Source organism: Lactuca virosa, chromosome 2 (genome assembly GCF_052849685.1).
Source record: "Lactuca virosa cultivar CGN04683 chromosome 2, Lactuca_virosa_CGN04683_v6, whole genome shotgun sequence".
In the NCBI taxonomy this organism is placed as follows: Eukaryota; Viridiplantae; Streptophyta; class Magnoliopsida; order Asterales; family Asteraceae; genus Lactuca; species Lactuca virosa.
In genome coordinates this window covers 170650113-170674060 of record NC_136427.1, presented here as the reverse complement: position 1 = coordinate 170674060, position 23948 = coordinate 170650113, and the positions used below count along the sequence as shown (strand labels likewise).

Here is a 23948-nt window from a genome sequence, read left to right as displayed (position 1 = left end):
TTTTTGTCAATGCGTTCTCGATTATTGGTTATTTCATTCATCGTCAATAACTGAGGTTCTTCAAAAGTTTTGAGCTTTATCAGTTGAAGATCATTGGATGCGTCAACTTATCGTCGAAATCTGTACATTGTACATCTTGTACATCGTGCATCATGCCCTTCCTTACATTGAGCCTCTCTTCTTCCTAGGAACACATGCGATTTTCAAAATGTCAATTTGATGTTGGTGAGTTCACAGGTTTTATAAACATTGATAAAACTCTTTTGAAAACTTTTAGGATCTTGGTTTATGAATATATTTATCTTTCATAAGCTCCTTATTTTCCTAGGTTTTCAATTTCTATGATTTCTGACAAACCTATTTTCGTTTTTTAAATCTTATCCTTATGATGTACTATCTATCCAAATATTTTAGAGTTTTCTTCCTTTAAAATATTTCTTTATTTTAAGATATTTTACCAATCCTAACTTTGATAATTTTTTTTATCGAACTAATCATACAACTACTTGAAGGCGTCCCTCTAGGCAGTTTAAATTATGACTTTCCATAAAGAATTATCATGAGCCCCTATAATCGCCGCTATAGACTGAAATATGCCCCACACTATACTTCATTGGACATTGAATAATATTACTTTTATATTTAAGAAAGTTATCATGCAGTGATTGTAGCTAACAATCGTACGTGGGGGTGTCAGCCCCGAATATAATATAATCAGGCTAAGCATGAATAATAACAGCTCACAAACACATGTTATTTAATCTTAGTATGATTATCGGTTTATTTTTTCTTTCTTAAATCTTTCTTTTCCCTAATTATCACTACATATATAGGTTTTTCCATGATATATATATATATATATATATATATATATATATATATATATATATATATATATTCTTTTACCATATATATAAAATAATTGTGATTACTTTGATAACAAGATATTAGGGTAGAGTAACAACTAAGCACATTGTCTATCCTTAAATTCAGCCAACATTACTTCTAGGTACTAAGTTATCTTAGGAAATCGGCAAGCATAACAACTAGGTATAATCTTTTTCTAGTAAATCGGGAAGCATAACGACTATGTATAATATCATTGCTTAAAACAGAGATAGTTTCTACCGGAATATTGTCCTAACGATTCATGCGTATATATACAAAACTACTAATATTTTGAAAGTAATGATTATAATGTTAAAGTATGAAATGAGTAACGGATCGAAAGGTCTACACCGATATACACACGTAGATATTAGGTATTAGTTGGTGATAGTGTAGATAATTGTGTATAGTAGAGGTATGTGTATGTGTGTATATATGTATGTATAGTAGATGTATGTGTACGTATATATCATAAGTACATGTGTATTGTAACACCTGCAGATTCGGGCTAGTCAATTAAGATATAATAGGCGTTAAAAATGATTTTTTTTATATAGAAGATTATCTAGGATAAATAATCTTAACCAAAGTAATAGTTAGGGTTAACAATTGTAACATATTCGACGTAATAAAAAATAATTATTTGAATATTATATGTTTCATGATTACTATAATATAATAAAATATGAAGAATCAGTCGAATCGTCCGTAAATCGTAAAAATAAGTGCGCCAAAACATATATATATTATTATATATTTAGGAAGTATACATCGTCCCGATCCCGAAAATATAAATTTCGTCGAAATCCGAATCCGTATAATTAGATATGATTTTATAAGATATAAAAGTCAGCCGCGCACAACGAATGTACGACGTAAAAAGCTACGAAGAGAATGGTTGACTTTTAGCTAATGCGACCAAAATGAAAATCGTAGTACTCCTTAAAATAGGAATTTTGAGAAAAAGAATGTCCAAAACGGAGTCCGTACGAGAGAGTTATGATTTTAGCAAAATCATTTAATTTTATAAAAAAAATGGACAAAAATATAAATTCAAAATTAGCCGACGGAGTCTAAACGAAAGTTGTAGATCTCGTCGATAGCTACGCGTGGATGTAAAGAACGTCAAAAACGGAGTTCGTATGAACGAGTTATAATTTTTAATAGCACATTTACGTATTAAAACAAAGTGTAAATCATATATACGTATACATACATATACATATGTATATATCTTTAGAAAGGTATCGACGATGCGGTCGTTATAAGACTAGTGTTGAGTATTTTCGACATTAGTTTAGTACAAATATCATTGGATCTATTTAAAATAGTATTATAAATGGGTGTTTAGTCATTTATATAATTATAAGGTCATTAAGTAACTATGGAGGGTAGTTTTTGAAAATTCAATCACTATAAATAAGAGCCTCTAACTCTCATATTTCTTGCACCATTCTCTTGATTCAAGAGTCTTTCCCTTCTTATCCCCCGAGCATTTCGATCCCTCATGATTCGACTTCTCTTTCTGTAGTTTTAGTATAGTAAGGTGAGCGATGAAGTGCTGCAAGAATCTTTCTTAGAAAGATTCAGCGACGATGTTCTGCCCCTGCAGAGTCCGGCTCCTAGCTAAGTAAGTTATGCTACCCTACTTTAAAAATAGCTTATAATATTGTTATTATGAACCTATAAATAAAATTTATCAGTGATTCAAAGTGGTTATACTGATTGAACTACTTGCGGGAGAGGTCTCTAGAATGGTCACGTTGGGCTTGGTTGTTGGATTTCAGAAAAACTATATGCCGAAATGGTTTGTGCCTCCCAACTGTCCTGCCTGGCTGATCCTTACTTGATAGATCATGAAGTAGACTCTAAGTTAATAATGAATCTAGACTAATAATTAGTCGCAATGAATATTAGACTAAAATCTAGTGGTAATGATACTAGGTTTCGTTGAAGGAAAATAAATTAAGTGAAGCACTGTCTGAGTTCGGAATCACCACCTTAACAGGTGAGTGCATACTTACTTTCATCTTACACATAGATATGAAGCATTTTATATAAATTACGTGCTATGTGTGCATATTATCTGAATACTTGTTGTCTACGTTGGATGAACGATTTTATACATGTTTTAAATAATTTAAATTGTATACATATTTTATATCTACAAAAATATGTTGGGTAAAACATGGGTAGATGAAATATGAGTTGGATGATGAGATAAGAGGTGATATAGACCATGAGATTAGGGTGAAAGGTGAACAATGAGAGAAGTCTTTTACCCAAGCGTTGGCCCTGTCATCTAGCAGAGTATGGATGACAACCACAGACTATTATAAACAACCCAGTGGAACACTAGCAGGCTCGCAATCTGTAGGTGTTGTGAACGATGTGTTCACCCGGTGTACTCTAAAAACCAATTGACATGTATTGCGAGTGGACTCTCGAAAACAATAGTGTTAAACCCTGGCGACTATGCAGACTTAGTGCTTGAACCCTGGCGACTATGCAGACTTAGTGCCTGAACCCTGGCGACTATGGACCTAGTGTCTGTTGTATAAACCCTGACGACTATGCGGGCTTAGTGCCTAAACCCTGGTGATTATGGACTTAGTGCTTGTTGTATAAACTGTGGCGACGATAGACTTCGTGCCGATTCCTTAGGATAATCGTTAGGAAAGAATGAACGAGGAATAGCTGATTCTTAGGGTAAATCCTTAAGAGTAAAGAAGATAATATGATGGGTAATTGGGTTAACTGTTTGATGATTAAACATAATAATTATATTATTGTGGGTTGAAAACCCTATGTACTCACCAGGTTTCCCAACCTGACCCACTCAGTTTATTTGTATCACAGGCGTCGATATGAGGTTACATTATACTGAGGGATTAAGGAGATATAAATGACTAGTGATAATGAATGTAAATTCTGTTTATGCTTATGTTTCTGTATTGACGATGACATCCCAATGTTTTAAAATGAATAAAAATACATTTCTTCGGAAATGCTTTGATAACGAATTTATCATGTTTTTCTGGGAACAAATTCCGCAACACTTTTCTTTAAAAGGTTACTCTGATTTTCAAAATAAAGCATAAACAAATCGGTCTTTTCTGGCCGTGAAAATGGGGATGTCACAGTTGGTATCAGAGCATTAGTTTAAGCAAACTAGGAATAAGGATTTATTTCTAGACTTAAACTTAGAATGTTAAGCGATAATTGTGAGTTGAGTGTGTCTAATAGAATTTAGGTAGTACACCTAAATAGACACAAGCACTAGTTTATTTAAGGAAGATGCCTAAACTGCTTTTTTGTGCTAAATGATTTGTGATGCCTTATGATGCTATCGTTTAATCGGATCTATGGTCTGTTGCCGACCGGATCTGGAAACTTTATGTGTTCAGATTTCTAAACGTTTAATTACGGTATTAGAACTGGCATGTAACTTTTTGAAAATATAAGAAGATTTATACGTTTATCATAAATAAAGTTTTCCTATCTCAATTCTCGTCACTGCACATCGAACGTCTGATTTGGTGCATAGATCGACATGGCGAGAACCCGAAGCGGAATCGGAAATGCTAATGCTAATGGCAATCGGCAGCCTCAACCCCAAGTGATTGAGCAAGTACCAATAGTAGCAGCTGCACCTGAGCCAATCACGATGGTCGGAATACAAGCAATGATCCAGATGATGTTGGATCGTCAAATGGAGGAGACAAGACGATTAATGCTACAAAATAGGGATGAACCTACTATGCCTGTTGAACAGCCCGAGCTGAATAATGGACAGTCGGAGGAAGGAAACTACAGTAGGACCGTTGGTCAAGCTGAACAACCAATGGTTAGAAGGAATATCCAAGACGGAGGAAACGACGGACGGGGATGCAAGTACAAGGATTTCATGGCATCCAAACCACTGAGTCTTTCTGGAAGCCCAACACCGGTGGAAGTTATGGACTGGATCTCCGAGATGGAGACAATGTTTGAGAGTTGCGAATGTAGCAACAGACAGAAGACCGCTCTCGCAGTTCCCCTGTTAAAGTCTGGAGTACTGAGCTGGTGGAAGCTACTAGCTAATACGATGCCCAAGGGAGAAGCTAGCAAGATGTCTTGGGAAGACTTTTTGGTGCAACTGAAGATGCAGTACTGTTCTGAGCAGGATCTACTGGAGATCAACAACGAGTTTCAGAACCTAAAGAAAGGAAGAATGAGCATTACCGAGTATGCTGCAAGTTTTACGGAGAATATGAAGCTTGTTCCTTACCTAGTTCCAACGGAACTCTCCAAGGTCAACAAGTTTGCCCATGGATTACTAGCGGACTTTGGTCCAATTGTCAAGTAAGCAACCACTTTTAAAGCTGCCATCTAGGCAGCCATGAATGTTGAGACCCAGATTTGGGAAAAGGGTCTGGAGAGAGCTGAAGTTGGCGAGAAAAGGAAGTATGAAGGATCTTCAAAGTCCAACAAAGAAAGAAAATTCTCAAAGTCTGAAGGAGGAGGAGGAGGTGAAGCTATGTGGTGCGAAAAGTGTAAAAAGAAACACTTAGGGAAATGTAGCGAGGAGGTGCTTTGCTACAAATGTGAAAGACAGGGCATTACGCCAGCAAGTACGCGTCCAACAAGAAGGTGTGCTACGGATGTAACAAAGAAGAGCATATTTCTAGAGACTGCCCAAAGAAAAACGAGGCAGCAAGGCCAAACACACCACCAAGGCCAAGGGCATTCCACATGATCCTCGACGAAGCAGAAAACAACGCGAGGAATCGAGGATGAGGACTTCATATCCAAAGATCGAGTTATGCAGTAGCCGTGTGGATAGTATCGTATGGTGTAGCCTATTAGAGGCATAGTCTAAGGTGTACTTGAACACCTATGTAATCGTTTCAAGGAATAATATAAAACCTTTGTTTTGTTATATGGTGTGTTAAGTTGTTATGTGATTTTCTTGTATGGTGACTTGGAAAACTGCGAGACAATACTTGGGACGAGTATGAGTAGGTGTGAATGGTAGTAGAGGCCTATACTACCGGAAGCACAGGACTCACGTTTGGATCAGGGAAAGTTACAAGGTTACCAAGGCACTAGTAATTGATTCTGTTTTGTTCATGTCTGTCATTACCATCGTTTCGGTAACGACGAAGAAGATGATTGTTAATCTGACCCTAGTGGTCATATCAAATCGAGTCCGACTAAGATGAATATTTTACGTGGTTGAAAGTACCAAGATCGATGTAGCATCTGACTTAAGTCGGAAGATTAAAGTGAAAGATAATCGAAGCGATCAATAGAAGTATCGCAACCATTGTTAAGGTAAGAAGGTTGTAGCTAGAAGTGCTACATGCTAGAATGTGATTATATCACGTTAGAACATGAAGGAAGGTATATTCCGTTATGAAATTTGACTCTAAAAGACCTGAGTCTAAGCGTTGCATCATACAACGAGATCTCATTAGAACATGTCCCATCGGTCTGTTACGGTAATCGAAGTAAAGAACTTATCTTAATTTAAGTTTGTTTAAGAAAGAGCAGGAGTTTCCAATAAGGACTGAGTTTGTAACTCGAAGGTTAAGATTGAAAGTCCAACATAGGATAAAGAGCGAGTGCAAGATTGCGCACTGCCAGTAGTCAAGGAGTCCTAGAGTTAGATACTCATTTGAAAGTACATAAGAGTTATGATTACCACCTATGATGGAAAGGAAATGCACGGAGTCATTATACAAGCCCTGTTTTTTTTTTATGATTCTGGGACATAATCATCCTAAGGGGGAGATAATTGTAACACCCGCAGATTCGGGCTAGTCAATTAAGATATAATAGGCGTTAAAAATGATTTTTTTTTATATAGAAGATTATCTAGGATAAATAATCTTAACCAAAGTAATAGTTAGGGTTAACAATTGTAACCTATTTGACGTAATAAAGAATAATTATTTGAATATTATATGTTTCATGATTATTATAATATAATAAAATAGGAAAAAGCAGTCGAATCGTCCGTAAATCGTAAAAATAAGTGCGCCAAAACATATATATATATATATATATATATATATATATATATATATATATATATATATTATATTTAGGAAGTATACATTGTCCCGATCCCGAAAATATAAATTTCATCGAAATCCGAATCCGTATAATTAGATATAATTTTTATAAGATATAAAAGTCAGCCGCGCACAACGAATGTACGACGTAAAAAGCTACAAAGAGAATGGTTGACTTTTAGCGAACGCAACCAAAATAAAAATCGTAGTACTCCTTAAAATAGGAATTTTGAGAAAAAGAATGCCAAAAACGGAGTCCGTACGAGAGAGTTATGATTTTAGCAAAATCATTTAATTTTATAAAAAAAATGGACAAAATTATAAATTCAAAATTAGCCGACGGAGTCTAAACGAAAGTTGTAGATCTCGTTGATAGCTACGCGTGGATATAAAGAACGTCAAAAACGGAGTTCTTATGAACGAGTTATAATTTTTAATAGCACATTTACGTATTAAAATCAAGTGTAAATCATATATACGTATACATAAATATACATATGTATATATCTTTAGAAAGGTATCGACGATGCGGTCGTTATAAGACTAGTGTTGAGTAATTTCGACATTATTTTAGTACAAATATCATTAAATCTATTTAAAATAGTATTATAAATGGGTGTTTAGTGATTTATATAATTATAAGGTCATTAAGTAACTATGGAGGGTAGTTTTTGAAAATTCAATCACTATAAATAAGAGCCTCTAGCTCTCATATTTCTTGCACCATTCTCTTGATTCAAGAGTCTTTCCTTTCTTATCCCCCGAGCATTTCGGTCCCTCATGATTCGACTTCTCTTTCTGTAGTTTTAGTATAGTAAGGTGAGCGTTGAAGCGCTGCAAGAATCTTTCTTAGAAAGATTCAGCGACGAAGTTCTGCCCCTGCAGAGTCCGGCTCCTAGCTAAGTAAGTTATGCTACCCTACTTTAAAAATAGCTTATAATATCGTTATTATTAACCTATAAATAAAATTTATCAGTGATTCAAAGTCGTTATACTGATTGAACTACTTACGGGAGAGGTGTCTAGAATGGTCACATTGGGTTTGGTTGTTGGATTTCAAAAAAGCTATATGCCGAAATGGTCCTGCCTCCCAATTGTCCTGGTTGGCTGATCCTTACTTGTTAGATAATGAAGTAGACTCTGAGTTAATAATGAATCTAGACTAATAATTTGTCGCAATGAATATTAGACTGAAATCTAGTGGTAATGATACTAGGTTTCGTCGAAGGAAAATAAATTAAGTGAATCACTGTCTGAGTTCGGAATCACCACCTTAACAGGTGAGTGCATAGTTACTTTCATCTTACACATATATATGAAGAATTTTATATAAATTACGTGCTATGTGTGCATATTATCTGAATACTTGTTGTCTACGTTGGATTAACGATTTTATACATGTTTTAAATAATTTAAATTGTATATGTATTTTATATCTACAAAAATATGTTGGGTAAAACATGGGTAGATGAAATATGAGTTGGATGATGAGATAAGAGGTGATATAGACCATGAGATTAGGGTGAGAGGTGAACAATGAGAGAAGTCTTTTACCCAAGCGTTGGCCCCGTCATCTAGCAGAGTATGGATAACAACCACGGACTATTATAGACAGTCCAGTGGAACACTAGCAGGCTCGCAATCTCTAGGTGTTGTGAACGATGTGTTCACCCGGTGTACTCTAAAAACACATTGACATGTATTACGAGTGGACTCTCGAAAACAATACTGTTAAACCCTGGCGACTATGCAGACTTAGTTCCTGAACCCTGGCGACTATGCAGACTTAGTGCCTGAACCCTGACGACTATGGACTTAGTGTCTGTTGTATAAACCCTGGCGACTATGCGGACTTAGTGCCTAAACCCTGGTGACTATGGACTTAGTGCTTGTTGTATAAACTGTGGCGACGATAGACTTCGTGCCGATTCCTTAGGATAATCCTTAGGAAAGAATGAACGAGGAATAGTTGATTCTTAGGGTAAATTCTTAAGAGTAAAGAAGATAATATGATGGGTAATTGGGTTAACTGTTTGATGATTAAACATAATAATTATATTATTGTGGGTTGAAAACCCTATGTACTCACCAGGTTTCCCAACCTGACCCACTCAGTTTATTTGTATCACAGGCGTCGATATGAGGTTACATTATACTGAGGGATTAAGGAGATATAAATCACTAGTGATAATGAATGTAAGTTCTGTTTATGCTTATGTTTCTGTATTGACGATGACATCCCAATGTTTTAAAATGAATAAAAATACATTTCTTCGGAAATGCTTTGATAACGTATTTATCATGTTCTTCTGGGAACAAATTGTAGAACACTTTTCTTTAAAAGGTTACTTTGTATGTAGGTATGTGTGTATATATATATATATATATATATATATATATATATATATATATATGTGTATATGTATATATCTGTATGTGTATATGTGTGTATATATATGTATAGTTATGTGTTTATATGTATGTGTGTATGCTTATTTGTGTGTGTATATATATATATATATATATATATATATATATATATATATATATATATATATATATATATATATATATATATATATACACACACATGGTTATTACATGTGTAATACACAGTTCTGCAAAATAAAAACAACTTTAAAACTTAATAAAAATAATAATAATTAGTAATATATAGAATAAATATTATTTTTCTAAAAACTTCGATATTTTGTCCACAACTATATAATTATAAATTTAAATTAATTATATATAAAAATGATAACGAAATACCCTTATGATATTATGCCCAAGTAATTTACATAAAAGTTTGAGGGATACAATCAGAACATTTAAAACAATTTCATTAAAAGAACATATAAGTCACCGACTTTATATATTAGTGAGATAGTAACTGTTGATGCCAACAAAGAAAAACTTGTTCTTGAAACACACATTGAGATACAGACACATATCAAGATTTTACAATTCTATCATCTTACTTGCATTCTTTTGAAAATGTAATGTAAGGGTAAATAAATCTAAAACTACTGCCTTTTGGTAAATATATTTTTAACTATTATATTTTGATTAAAAACTCTATTTATCAACATATATTTGAAAAATCAGTAGCCATGAAAAGTGATAATATCATCATAAGCATATTCTTCATTTGTCAACATTACTGTCAAACATAGGGAAATTCCGAAAGTATTCTATGTTCCATTGGGAAAAATAAAATTACGGATGATTAAAACGCAAAATGACCACAATTGATGAAAGTAATGATAGAGAAAGAAACTAAAATCAACACACAAGATACACTGATAAAACGTAATCTCGATATAGCATTTTTACCACCATCTAAATAGTAAACTTTTTATGTAATATAATGTTTGTTTCAATAATACGATAATTAATTTAAAAATAAGTATATACGAATAATTTATCTTGGTTATAATTGTCTAAAAATAATATTTATACCAAAGGTCTTCTAGGCCAGCGGTATCCGGTGTTGTCCTCTTTCCTTGCGGTCGAGGGTTTAAGTCCCACTGTGGACTTAGGCGGAATAATATCGACTAATATATGGGAATGATGTTTATTGTAATTTTTACTTCTTTTTGGCAAGAATTAACTGATTTTCTTTTTTTGTTAATTTATACTGTCTTTTTTACTTTTTTATTTTTTAAATAAAGACATTTATTGACAGTATACCTACGGAAAATCCGTATATAAAATTGTCACGCTTTGAAAAATATCATGGCTCGCTAAAGCTCGTCAGTCGTCATGGCTTAGCACTACTAGAAAACTAGGGCAATAGCTACGACACAATCCGTAGGTATAAGGCAATACCTACGGATTTGCTACGGAAAAAGGCCTGTAGCATAAATGCCCGTGGGAAATTTATACCTACGGATTTGCTACGGATTAGCTACGGCCTATTCCGTAGGTATAATACCTACAGATTAGCTACGGAAACGAATTGCTACGGAATGCCTACGGATTGCCGACGGGTGTGAAGTTTGACTGAATTTGACTTTTTTTTCCTACGGAATAGCTACGGAACAGTTTAGCTACAGATTTCCTACGAATTAACGACGGATTTCAAGTTTGACAAAAATTGACTTTTTTCCTACGGAATACCTACGGACCTATTTAGCGACGGATATTCCGTTAGAAATCCGTCACTAAATTAGTAAAAAAAAACTAAAAAATTCAGTTTTTCTGCTTAAAATGCACAAAAAAAAACACAATACATTAAATTTATAAAAAATTATTACTCAGCCACAAAACTAGTAAACATTACAATATATGTTTTTGGTTATAGCATTGTACTTTGCATTTACTCAATTTATTTCATAAAAATAACTTAAATACAAACCAATACAATTCATACAAATACAATACATTTGAATGTATTATCCTACTTTGTACAAGATATAGCTCTTAAACCCTTGGTTGAAAGACCTGTAATAAAATCAAAATCCCAGATTCAATACATGAGTTAATTACAAAATAAAGGAAATGTAAAAAACAAAAAACTGTAGAGAATAGCAACGTGCTTTACTCCCGCTGCCAATTTGGGTAATGCGCTTTAATTTTTTTCCCATTAGAGCTACATACTTATGTATTTGACCAACAATTGCATTGTTTTCAATAATTTATTTATAGAATCCTAACTATATTTCTTTTATGGATAGAAGTTACTAGTCAAGTTGTTTTCAACCCTTTATAGCATCAAACTTTAATTTCTTCATATTGCATTACAATAGATTTGGCATGCATTGGATTATTAAGACATTAAGATAACATGTTCACGATTTGAAAACAAATTGGTTTAAAAACTAAAATCTTAAAAAGAGTACCTGAACGGAAACCAAAAGTAGGATGTTATACAAAAAAAAAACATAAAAACTACAATGTTAATTCATGCATTTAACCCTAAAAACAACTTTCCAAGTTTCAAGAAAACTATGTTGCTATATGTAGAATTTCTTACCCAAGAAATGCACCCAAGTTGTTGAACTTATGGTTTTCTGCTTTGTGGTGTATACATAAGCCTGAAACACAACAAAATGGAATTAAAAATGAAATAAAAAGACATTTGCATCGGACCTTCAATATTGACCATCACATTTTTAGCAATGTACATTCTCTTTATCAAGAGACTTTAATTAAGTATATTACTCCAATTCTCATATAACGAAATGACTATGCTCATCTAGTCATTCTAACAATCTTTCAACTCTATTCCAATAGTTATTTATGCTCCATGAAGCTTAATAACCAATTTTGCCAATTATACCCTTTTTGTCCAATTTTAACAGTTTACTCCAATTTTACCCTTTGAAATTAATCATCTTATACCCATTTTGACAATCTGCTTTCAACAAAGTCTCCAAAAATAACAAGTTATCAAGTTCATGAATACACATTTCAAGTTATAAAAATCCATAAAAAAAATTCATACATAAACATTTATCTAACATTTTTAGCAAATTAACCTAACATTTCAACAAAATTAACATTTTTAACAAATTGAAGTTCTCAATATTTTTTAGAGTAAATTACTGAAATCGTCCCTGTGGTTTGGTCAAAATTGCACGTTTGGTCCCTAACTTTTTTTTTGCACTGCATGTTTGGTCCCTAACTTTATGTATGTAAGGGACGAAAAATGCAACAAAATCAAACCACAGGGACGAAAAACGCAACAAAATCAAACTACAGGGACGATCCGAGTGCAAAAAAAAAGTTAGGGACCAAATGTGTAATTTTGACCAAACCACAGGGACGATTTCAGTAATTTACTCTATTTTTTATATAACATTTATATCACTTTTAACAAATCTAACAAACTAACCTAACATTTATCTAATATTTTCAACAAATCTAACAAATTAACCTAACATTTTAACAAATTCAACCACAATTTAACCTAAAACCTCAAATTTAACCTAACATTTAACCTAAAACCTCACATTCAACAAAACAGATCAACATTATCAATGAAGTAACCATATAAAGTGGTAGACATGAAGTAATATAAAAAAAACTAGGGTTTTACCACTCTTGGAGAAGAAATCAAGCAGGGAGGAGACGAGTTGCAAAGGGCCGGCGACGGCGAGAAATCGAGCAGCTGCAGCGATGCGACCGGGAAAGGGGAGGAGTTCGCTGCAAAAAAAATGGAGAAGGGAGGAGCGATTCGCAGCAGAAAAATGGAGAAGGCTGAACAAATCAACATTAAAATATCAAAAAAAAAAAACTAGGGTTTTACCTCTCTTAGAGAAGAAATAGAGCAGGGAGGAGACGAGATGCGAAGGGCCGGCAACAGCGAGATGCAACGGCGAGAAATCGAGCAGCTTTAGGGCGGAGACGGCGAGATGCGGCCGGGAAGGGGAGGAGTTCACCGCCAAAAAATCGGAGAAGGAGGAGCGATTGGGAGCAGAAAAACGAGGAAGGAGGAGGCATTCCCGTATGCGATTAAATAGGGACGACTTCCCTACAGTACAAAAATGGACAAAAAAGGTAAAAAAACATGCAGAATGAGATTCGAACTCGGGCCTCTTACGAATTAAAACCACAAACTTACCATCCGGCCGAGAATGCCACATCCTTACAAAGATTAGTCTCCAATTAATTTTATCTTGTTTACAAAAAATAAAGAAAAATGGGTTTGGGGTAAGAATTGGACTCGTATGAAAATAACCAATACATTTACCATTCGGCCGGTATGCCACATCCATATCGGATTAATCTCCTACTACGTTTATAGACTTTATGTTATGGATTATCATTATTTTTATTCCCATTATTATTATTATTATTATTTATTTATTTATTTATTTATTTATTATTATTATTATATTCGAGTCTCAAATTTTTTTCTTGGATCGTTTTGTTTTTACATATTTAAAACACAAACAATTAAAAATCATACTAATAGTCCTAATAATAATAATATTTATAAACATAATGATAATGTATAATAATGATAACGAATGTGTTTAACACATAAACGAACGAACAATAAAAAAAAAACTACATTGAACACATCAAGAAGGATCGAACTCACACATACATAACCCACAAACTTACCAAACGGTCGGGTATGCCAAATCCTTATTAGAATAGACTCTAATTAGTTTTATCTTGTTTCCAGAAATAAAGAAACATGGGTTTCGAACAGAACTCGAACCCGCGTCTCACGCAGATATAACCAACATTCTCACCAAACGTCCGGGTATGCCACATCATTACTTAATTAGTCTCCTATTAGTTTTATACACTTTCTCTTTTCGATTATTATTATTATTATTATTATTATTATTATTATTATTATTATTATTATTATTATTATGTATATGTATGTGTGTATTTGAATGTGTATGTGTACGTGTATGTTTATGTGTGTATTTGTATGTGTATGTATATATATGTGTGTATTTGAATGTGTATGTGTATGTGTTTATGTATGCGCTTATGTATATGTATGTATGTGTATGTGTATATGTATATGTATATGTATATGTATATGTATATGTATATGTATATGAATGTGAATGTGTGTGTATATGTTTATGCGTGTATTTGTATGTGTATGTGTATGTATGTGTATTTGAATGTTAAACCATGAAATGAACGATATATATATATATATATATATATATATATATATATATATATATATATATATATATATATATATATGACAAATGCATGTATATTCGTTTTTTCATAGACATCATGGTGGTGATGATGATGATGTAGGTATACGTGTTTGTGAGATGTATGTGAACGTATTCAAAAGCATTATAGTGTTAAACCACTAAACGAGCAATGGATCCCGTATGGTCATCGTTGTGTTAATCTGCAAACAGAAAACTGTGTATCAACACAGAGAAGAGTGAAAGGGGCACAGTCTTGGTGAACTACCCGATTAGGTCTCGGAGACGAGCCCTACAAACACCGACAAAGAAGATGGTGGTTGCTGAGGCGGCAGGCGGTGAAGGTCGTGGTGGTGGTGGTGGTGGTGGTGGTGGTGGTGGTGGTGGTGGTGGTGGTGGTGGTGGTGGTGATGGTCATGTGGTGGTGATGGTGTGATGGTGATGATGATGGTGATGGTGTGATGGTGATGGTGGTGGTGGTGATGGTGATGGTGGTGGTGGTGGTGGTGACGGTGGTGACGGTGATAGTGATGGTGATGGTGATGGTGTGATGGTGATGATGGTGATGATGATGGTGATGGTGGTGGTGGTGGTGGTGATGGTGATTGTGATGGTGATGGTGATGATGGTGATGGTGATGGTGATGATGGTGATTGTGATGGTGATGACGGTGATGACGATGATGATGGTGGTGGTGGTTGTGGTGATTATGATGATGATCATCATCATGATGATCATGATGATGATGATGGTGGTGGTGATGATGGTGGTGGTAATGATGATGGTGATGATGATGATGATGATGGTGGTGGTGGTGATGATGGTGATGATGATGATGATGATGATGATGATGTTGATGATGATGATGACGTATATGAGTTTGTGAGATGGATGTGAACGTATTCATAAGCATTATAGTGTTAAACCACTAAACGAGCAATGGATCCCGTATGTGCACACGCCTTTATAAATGATATTAATAGCTATAAATTGGTGAAAATATAGATAATCATGTATAATAGATGTGTGAAAAAAACGGAGCGAAAAAAACAACGTTTGGTGCCCGAAAAATCAAAAATAAGAAAAATCTGTAGCTAATTAGCTACGGATTAGCTACGAATTTTTCTTATTTTTGATTTTTCGGGCACCAAACGTCGTTTTTTTCGCTCCGTTTTTTTCACACCTCTATTATACATGATTATCTATATTTTCACCAATTTATAGCTATTAATATCATTTATAAAGGCGTGTGCACATACGGGATCCATTGCTCGTTTAGTGGTTTAACACTATAATGCTTATGAATACGTTCACATACATCTCACAAACATGTATACATACACATATACACGTACACATATACCACAACTCATTCGTGTATATAAATATACATATACAAACATAATCCATCACAAGTTGGTGAAAAGTATAGACATTACAATGTTAAACTGTGAAACGAGTATTTGATCCCGAAGGGGCACATGACTTTATGAACGATATTAATAGCTATAGGTTGGTGAAAATATAGATAATCATGTATAGTAGAGGTGTGAAAAAAACGAAGAGAAAAAAACGACGTTTGGTGCCCGAAAAATCAAAAATAAGAAAAATCTGTAGCTAATCCGTAGCTACTTAGCTACGGATTAGCTACGGAATTCTAACGGAAAGCATACTCCGTAGCTAATCCGTAGGTAAATAGTATCTGTAGGTATCTTGTAGCCATTCCGTAGCTAATTAGCTACGGAATAGCTACGGACTGACGTCCGTAGCTATTTCGTTACTAAATTAGGGCATCCCATTCTGTAGCTGATCTGTAGCGATTCCGTAGCTAATTAGCTACGGAAATTTTTCGTAGCTATTTTCCGTAGGAAAACCCCATATTTTCTAGTAGTGTAGGCTTGACCTTGCCGCCAAACCACACCTCATGCCATTCAGAACCTTTGGTATCACCCTATACCTACAACATAATACCTAGAAATTATGCTATAGGTATTATCAGATTTTCTAGTAGGGCATTCATAAACTTTCAACATATTATATCTACCCAAATATTTCTTTTTTAGTATTTTTTTTATCGTTTAAAATTCTCATTGTTAAAAACTAACTATTCTACACCTTTTATAAATCTAAGTTTATATCTTTCATAAACTTTCAAGATACCAACTTTACCAAAATTATTATTTTAATGAAATTTTAATAAGTTAAAAACTATAAATAACTAAATAATTAATTTCTATTGAAGCAACTTCGCACTCTTGTTGCTTTTATTTTTATCGTTAGAACTTGAAAGTGGTAAAGCTCAAAATCTTTATTTAAGAAACAATCAAACGAGAGTTCTCATAATCATCGATAAGGAAAACCATACAAAAAACATTCAATCGACTTTGTTTTTCCAAAAAAAAAAAATACTATAATGAACAAAAAACATATAAAAAAGAGCAATTATTTTATTCACATATAACCTATACCGCCAAGCTACCACGGGATTTTTTATTCTTTCCACGTCTCCTAAAATACATAATATTATTAGCATTGTATAAGCACCGACATCTGTTTATGAATAAAACAAAGGAAATTAAAAAATTGAGTAACCTTTTAGAGGTGGATGTTTTACTTGGATCCGAGCCCTGAGGTGCGAGATTCATGCATGGTTTTTCATGTTGTTTGTACTTACCATATCGCCTTGAGGTGCGATACTTGTGCCTTCTTCTAGATCTATCTGTTGGTTTAATTGTATTAAAGAAAGATTTTGATCTTTACCTCTTTCAAGCTTCAATGATGAAAATAGAAGCGACGAGAGTGCATAATTACTTGAATAGGAATTAATTATTTAGATAACTATAGTAATCAATTGTTAAAAATAATCAATTGTAAAAGATGTTAAAAAAAAGCTTCAATTACGAAAGGTATAAATTATATTTTATACTTAGATTTATAAGAGATGTATAACAATCAATTGTCAAAATTAAGAATGTAAAAAAAATATAAAATATAAAAAAAAAACTAATTAAATCTGACATTTTAAAGTTTATAAAAGATAAATACGATATTTAAAAATTAAACAGGATAAACATGATTTTTGATCTTTAGTAAAAACATACATGAAATTCTTTCTTATTTTAATGTGGCTTCTTAACTTTCTTTTGTTGGATATCGACTGCTTTCTTTTGTTAGATTAAAAAAGTTGTAAAGTGTTTAATCAAAACGTATCATTGACAATGACAAGAAAAAAGGTGAAAAACCAACATACATCTCGCACGAGGCATCCGCATAGCAGAATCCACTTCAGTGGTGGTGTTGTTAGCAGCCAAAAGTTGTGGTTCCACATTGATTATCTGCAAGAGTCATATGTAGGGAAGTTAATCAGGATTTGGATTACAACATCATACTTTCATAAAACTATCAATTAGAATAAGAAATAGCAATATACTTTCATTGGTTTGTAATTTATGTCATCATACTTTCAAGTTTGTGGAATCAGGAAATTGGATTTAAGCAATTGGTGTAAACGTACATATCTGAGCATTTGTGGCGAAGGTGATGTTACAACTGATTTTTTGTTGCATATTCATTTTGTTCTCTTAATACCCCAACATGAAAGAAAGAAGTAAGGTATTCAAGATTAAACTTATTTAACAAATTCTCATCTCTCCGATCCATGTATTTCACTCTTCATTTTTTTTTTTCAAAAATGTTATTGACATTCATTGACCTTATATAGGTAATACGAGAGCTTAGTGGGATGATTTTCACAAGTGGCCCCGAACTTTGCAATTTTGTCAAGTGTGGAGGACTTAAAGTCGTTTATAAAAGGTATCACCTAAAATTAATACCACGTTCCCATTTTAAAGAATCTTTATTGGTTCGTTTTGGTGACATTTTATTTACTTATTAGATATGCCAGAAGGCAAGCAATGGCAACATATTTTTATTGGTTTGTTTATTATAGCATCATACTCTCAATATTTTACTATCACAACATCGTAACTTTTCATAAAACTATCAACTTCAGCAACAAATAGCAAAGTACTTTCCTTGGTTGTTAACTATATACAACATCATACTTTCAAGTTTGTGAAATCAGATTTTTGGTTTTATGCAATTGGTGTAAATGTATAGATATGGGCATTTGTGGCATTAATGATATGTTATAATCAATTTTTTGTTACAGATTCATTATGTTCTCTTATTAAGCCTTCAAGGAAAATTTACAGGTTTTAATTAGTTTTGGTTGTTGCTGTGTAGTTCTTGCCTAATTTGAAGAGTCACTGGCAAATACTTCATTGTAAGTATTATATTTCTGAGGCAGTTTTAATCATGATTTGTTTCTTACTTTAAAGTTTCTACGTTTGGTTTTTGAAGGTAATGTAGAATGATCATTTTGCTACTTTTTGAGAAATTTTGTTTTTCTTTTTTGATTATGCTTTTTGAAATTAATCTGGATTTATCACGTTTGACTGCTAAGAATTTGACGCCTTATTATCTAAAAAGGGAAAAATGTACTTGATTTAACGATTTACACTTACAGGTGTCATGGGTGTATTGTTGTAACCCTCCACGAAGTGCTGTTTCACATTGATTATCTGTAAAGATTCACAGGTTTTTAAAATGTTGTTTTGTTCTCCTAATTGTAGAAAATGAAGGAGATCAAGATTGTATTCAGATATTGTTCATTTACACTTACATTCCCCTCAGCCGTCATAATGGAAAACAAAGGTAGTAGAAAAAGTCCGACTTCCCCCTCGTGATTTCCTCCTGTCACTCTAACTTTTTCGTATTTATTGAATCTCTGCAGAACCATCAGAAAGAAGTTAGCCCCAGGGAAAAGTACACTGTTATTGTGAAGGTATTCATATGTTAGCAAAGTGAAGAATATAAAACTAAAGGTTTCAAGCTGGCATGGATACTTTTTTACAAGAGGAAGAAACACAATCCGCCATGGCTGTTAATCGGGAATTTGCTCTGGCTATTTTAAAAAAGACTAAATGGAACCATGCTCTGAAATCGAGAAAGCAAGGAATGAGAGATCGCAAGCCAAAACCCTAAAAACTGATACTCGTATTTTATAGTTACTTTTTTTCCGCGACTGAATATATGCGCTACTTCTCGCTTTTTTTTTCTGAATAAAAACAAATGACAAAAAATAAACTTTTGATCCATGTGGCCCGGTCAAATCATGGAAAAGTTGATATATTGTTCACTAGAATATAAATTAACTACCATTATAAAAATAATTAAAATTTCATAATAAAAACTTAAAATTATTAAAAGATATTTTTTAATTATATAAAGTTATAATCGTTAATTCAAATAAATACGTGAAATTATATCACGTAATAATTTTTGTTTATTTTATTTAATTTTTTATTCTAATGTTATTAATTTAATGTAATTAGAATGAAAATTTTAAATTTTAAAATTTGAATGGAGAATCAATAGATTGACAAGTAGTATGACATTAATTAAAAGACATAATAGAGTAACACATGATAAAATAACAATTTTTTTATTAGCATAGAGAGATTAGGTTATAACACTACTAGAAAACGTGGCAATTTCCGCCAGCCATATTGTCGGAAATCCGACACTAAACCCGATTTCCGATGGAATACCGACGGAATTCGGTCTGTCGTAAAAAGGCCCGTGGGTAAATATTACCAACGGAATACCGACGGAGTTTGTGACTATTGCCGACGGAATAGCGACGACAATATTACCAACGGAAATAGGAACGCAGTACCAACAGACAAATTTCCTGACGGATTACTGACGGACACTTTTAGTGACGGATTACCGACGGACACTTCTAGTGACGGAGTACCAACGGGCATTTTTGGTGACAAATTACCGACGTATACTCTATACTTTTCGTGACAAATGTTTCCGTCACTATTCCGTTGATATAATTCTTTTTTTTTTAAATAAAAAATTCCTTTTTTCATATAGATTGAAAAAATTACCATGAAAAACTGCAGTGGATGATTGCTTTACATACCAAAACAAACATCACATGAAGCATTGAAATGGAGGATCGTTTTAGAGATCAAAAAATACAACAAACAATTATTTCATACACCAAAGATTAAATAAAAAAACACACGACAACAAGATACCACCATGTTTTGTTTGATCAGATTATATTTAAAAAAAAAAAAGCACAAGCACTTCAAATTAAACATACATACTATGTAACAACCGTCAATTGAGGTACTAGTTGTATTTATTTATTTATTTTATAGATTATCATTGGGCCAAATGGGATAAAGGATTTTTGGTATGGACTTGAGCTCTTGGGCCAAAAGTTGGGCCGCCCATAAGACGTACGCTGAGCGTAGTCTTGGTGTACGCGAGGCGTAGAGGCATGCATTGGATTCGGGAGGCGCGCACACCTACACGCAGCGTACCAGATTTACGCATAGCGTACGTGAGCAGGAGCCAAAACCCTAATTTTAGGGTTTAAGACATATAAATACCTCATTATAGCCACACCCCTGGCCTCCTTACCAGCCTTCACCCTCAGAAAAACCCTAATACACCTTTTACTCCATTGATAAGTGTGTTTGACCTCTTGAGCTTGTTTTTGGATAAAGGAAAGCTTGGAAGAAGTGAAGAGAAGTTGAAGGAGAAGAACCAAGGATCAAGGAGCTCAAACGTCTGGAACTATTTCCTCTTGTGGCTCTTAAAGGAGGTATAAAGCTTCAAACTTTCCTCCTAGAAGTTTAGATCCAAGATCATGGAGCTTTGGACCTTTCTAGGTCCAAAGGATGGACCTTTATTATGCCACTTCGTTTTTTAGCTTGGGATTGCCATCCTTGAGGCTCAAAACATTCCTATAGCAGTAAAGTTCCAATCTTTGAGGCTTTTGTGAAGCCATGCATGAGATCTAGCCACTCCTATGAAGTTAGTTGTTAATATTCCATGTTTGGGCTCATTTGGTGGCTTGCAAACCATCAAGTGATCGACTTTAGGGGTTAAGACATCAAAAAGGACTTGGATCTGTAGCTATAGCCTGTTAAGTTGAGTATTGTGCTTAATGGGCAAAGAAGCTTAACATGGTGGTACGCTGGGCGTACCAGCATGTACGCGCAGCGTACAGACCATGCAGCAGGTATACGCTGCGTATAGAGGAGTACGCCCCGCGTAGTCAACAATATTGGGCTTTTACCCTTTTTGGGCCTCAGGTTGGCCAGCTAGTAGACTTTTAGCTTTTGGGCCTTAATGGGCCATCAGAGACCTGTTTATGGACTATGGACATTGTTGGGATAAGAAAGGCCCATTTGAGATGTTGGGCCCAATTTAGAAAATTGGTCCATTAGAGAGTCTTTATTGGATCATTAGCGAACTTAGAAAGATTAAAGGGGTTTGGGCCTTGGTTATGACCCACACCATAGCAGGGGTAAAATAGTCATTTTCCCCATAGAAGAATCTCCAGTTTTTGACTAAGTGTTTATTTGGTCATGATAGTCGTGGAGTAGTTGGAGCAGCAGACAGGATTACCTCCCACGAGTTTTCAGCAGCCGGATTGAGATGTGAGTTTTCCTTCAGTAGGAATGGGTCTAAGGCACCAATGCCGGCCCGTTTAAATAGTAGAGAGTCTTTATTGGATCGTTAGCGGACTTAGAAAGATTAAAGGGGTTTGGGCCTTGGTTATGACCCACACCATAGCAGGGGTAAAATAGTCATTTTCCCCATAGAAGAATCTCCAGTTTTTTACTAAGTGTTTATTTGGTCATGATAGTCGTGGAGTAGTTAGAGCAGCAGACAAGATTACCTCACACGAGTTTTCAGCAGTCAGAATGAGAGGTGAGTTTTCCTTCAGTAGGAACAGGTCTAAAGCACCAATGCCGACCCGTTTAAGTAGTAGAGTATGTCGGGGTGAGCCCGATGCCGGGGTTAGCCCGATACAGGCTATATGTTTCCGGACTTCGGTCCGATGCCGGGGCGGTCCCGAGAAGTAGCTATGTATGCTTGATGTCTTTGTGATTCATGCATGTTTATGTGTTATGTGTTATGTGTTCCGGACTTCGGTCCGATGTCGGGCAAGCCCGATGTAGTATATGAGGCTATGTTATATGTTATGTGTTCCGGGGTAAACCCGATGCAGTAGATGTACTTATGTCATATGTTATGTGGTATGTGTTCCGGGGTAAGCTCGATGTATGCTAGTTTATGTGTTATATGTGAGATGCTCCGGGCTTCGGTCCGATGTCGGGGCAAGCCCGATGCAGATTATGTGATTATGTTATGTGTTTATGATATATGTTTTGTTATGTATGTGCCAGGGTGAGCCCGATGCCCGATGTAGTCGAATGCCGGGGTGAGCCCGATGCCGGACAGGAATCCGATGCCGGGTAAGCCGATGTTGGGATTCGTCCTGATGCAGTGGGAGCAGTCCCAGAGTTATGTTGTTTGTTATATGTGCTTGTATGGTATGTGGTAGTTTGGGGGAGCTCACTAAGCTTCGTGCTTATAGTTTCAGTTTTGGTTTCAGGTACTTCCGGTAGGAAAGGGAAGAGCTCGGGATGATCGCATGGCACACACCACAGTCATTAGCCTGGGATTTTCACTCTAATATTTTAGCACATGTTTTATTCAGTGGATGTATTATGATGTTTGAGATACATGAGACATGATTTTCTATTTTCACTCTGGTTGGATATGGGTTTTAGAATAAAATAAACAAAATTTTTGGGACGTGTTTTTGGGATGTTACAAGTTCGTATCAGAGCCTTGGTTTGAGGGATTCGGGCACACTTCCGGGTGTGTCTGAACTCAAACTAAGGAAATGGTATAAGAAATTTTCAAAAGAAAAAGCATTTTTACAAAAAGGATTTTGAAAATAGAAAAGAACTTTGAGAAAGGGTGTGGTGCATGTAATCAGCCGAGCTCAAGTAAGTACTCCCAAATTACCCATACAGGTTTATGCTATGTTATGATTATCAGCTTTATTAGAACAGCATGCTAGATTAGGACTAAGGATCTAGGAAGGATGCCTTATGTGCCTGCTATATGTGTTTCAGCTTTATGAGAACTGCATGCTAGTACAGATTACTCAGGATGATAGCGTGAGTAGTATACGCTTGATTATGTGTACTCGATGTCCGAATGCTGCTTGCTTTGTGCTTTTAGGAGTTCTAGCTGTCTTCCACTAACTAGTAAACGAATATGTTAAGTTACATATTGCAAGGACTAAATAATTTCAGAAGGTTAGGTCTAGCTCTACTTCGCAGCTCTTGTTTGAGTCCAACCGTTGTAGGATAGGACCTCTCATTCGAAGAATTATCTAGTCTGAGTAATATGTAATAGTATTCGCGAGCTCGTTAAGGGAAGAAAGCAGGGATTTCTTATGCAGCTGATG

General features: G+C 34.6%; 2 protein-coding genes across 2 annotated transcripts; both read right to left on the bottom strand.

Moving 5' to 3' along the window:
- Window positions 1-11179: 11179 nt before the first annotated feature.
- LOC145159722 (uncharacterized) lies at window positions 11180-13552 on the bottom strand. The gene is made up of 5 exons (XM_079078751.1): window positions 13516-13552; window positions 13201-13425; window positions 12991-13097; window positions 11926-11986; window positions 11180-11393 (listed from the first exon to the last, which is right to left on the bottom strand). The coding sequence occupies exons 1-5, from the start codon at window positions 13535-13537 to the stop codon at window positions 11350-11352; spliced, it is 459 nt and encodes a 152-aa protein (XP_078934877.1). The 5' UTR covers window positions 13538-13552; the 3' UTR covers window positions 11180-11349.
- Window positions 13553-17027: 3475 nt separating this feature from the next.
- On the bottom strand, window positions 17028-19585 carry LOC145156610 (uncharacterized). The gene is made up of 6 exons (XM_079075904.1): window positions 19498-19585; window positions 19275-19379; window positions 19117-19173; window positions 17841-17925; window positions 17183-17309; window positions 17028-17098 (listed from the first exon to the last, which is right to left on the bottom strand). The coding sequence occupies exons 1-6, from the start codon at window positions 19528-19530 to the stop codon at window positions 17053-17055; spliced, it is 453 nt and encodes a 150-aa protein (XP_078932030.1). The 5' UTR covers window positions 19531-19585; the 3' UTR covers window positions 17028-17052.
- Between the last annotated feature and the right edge of the window lie 4363 nt (window positions 19586-23948).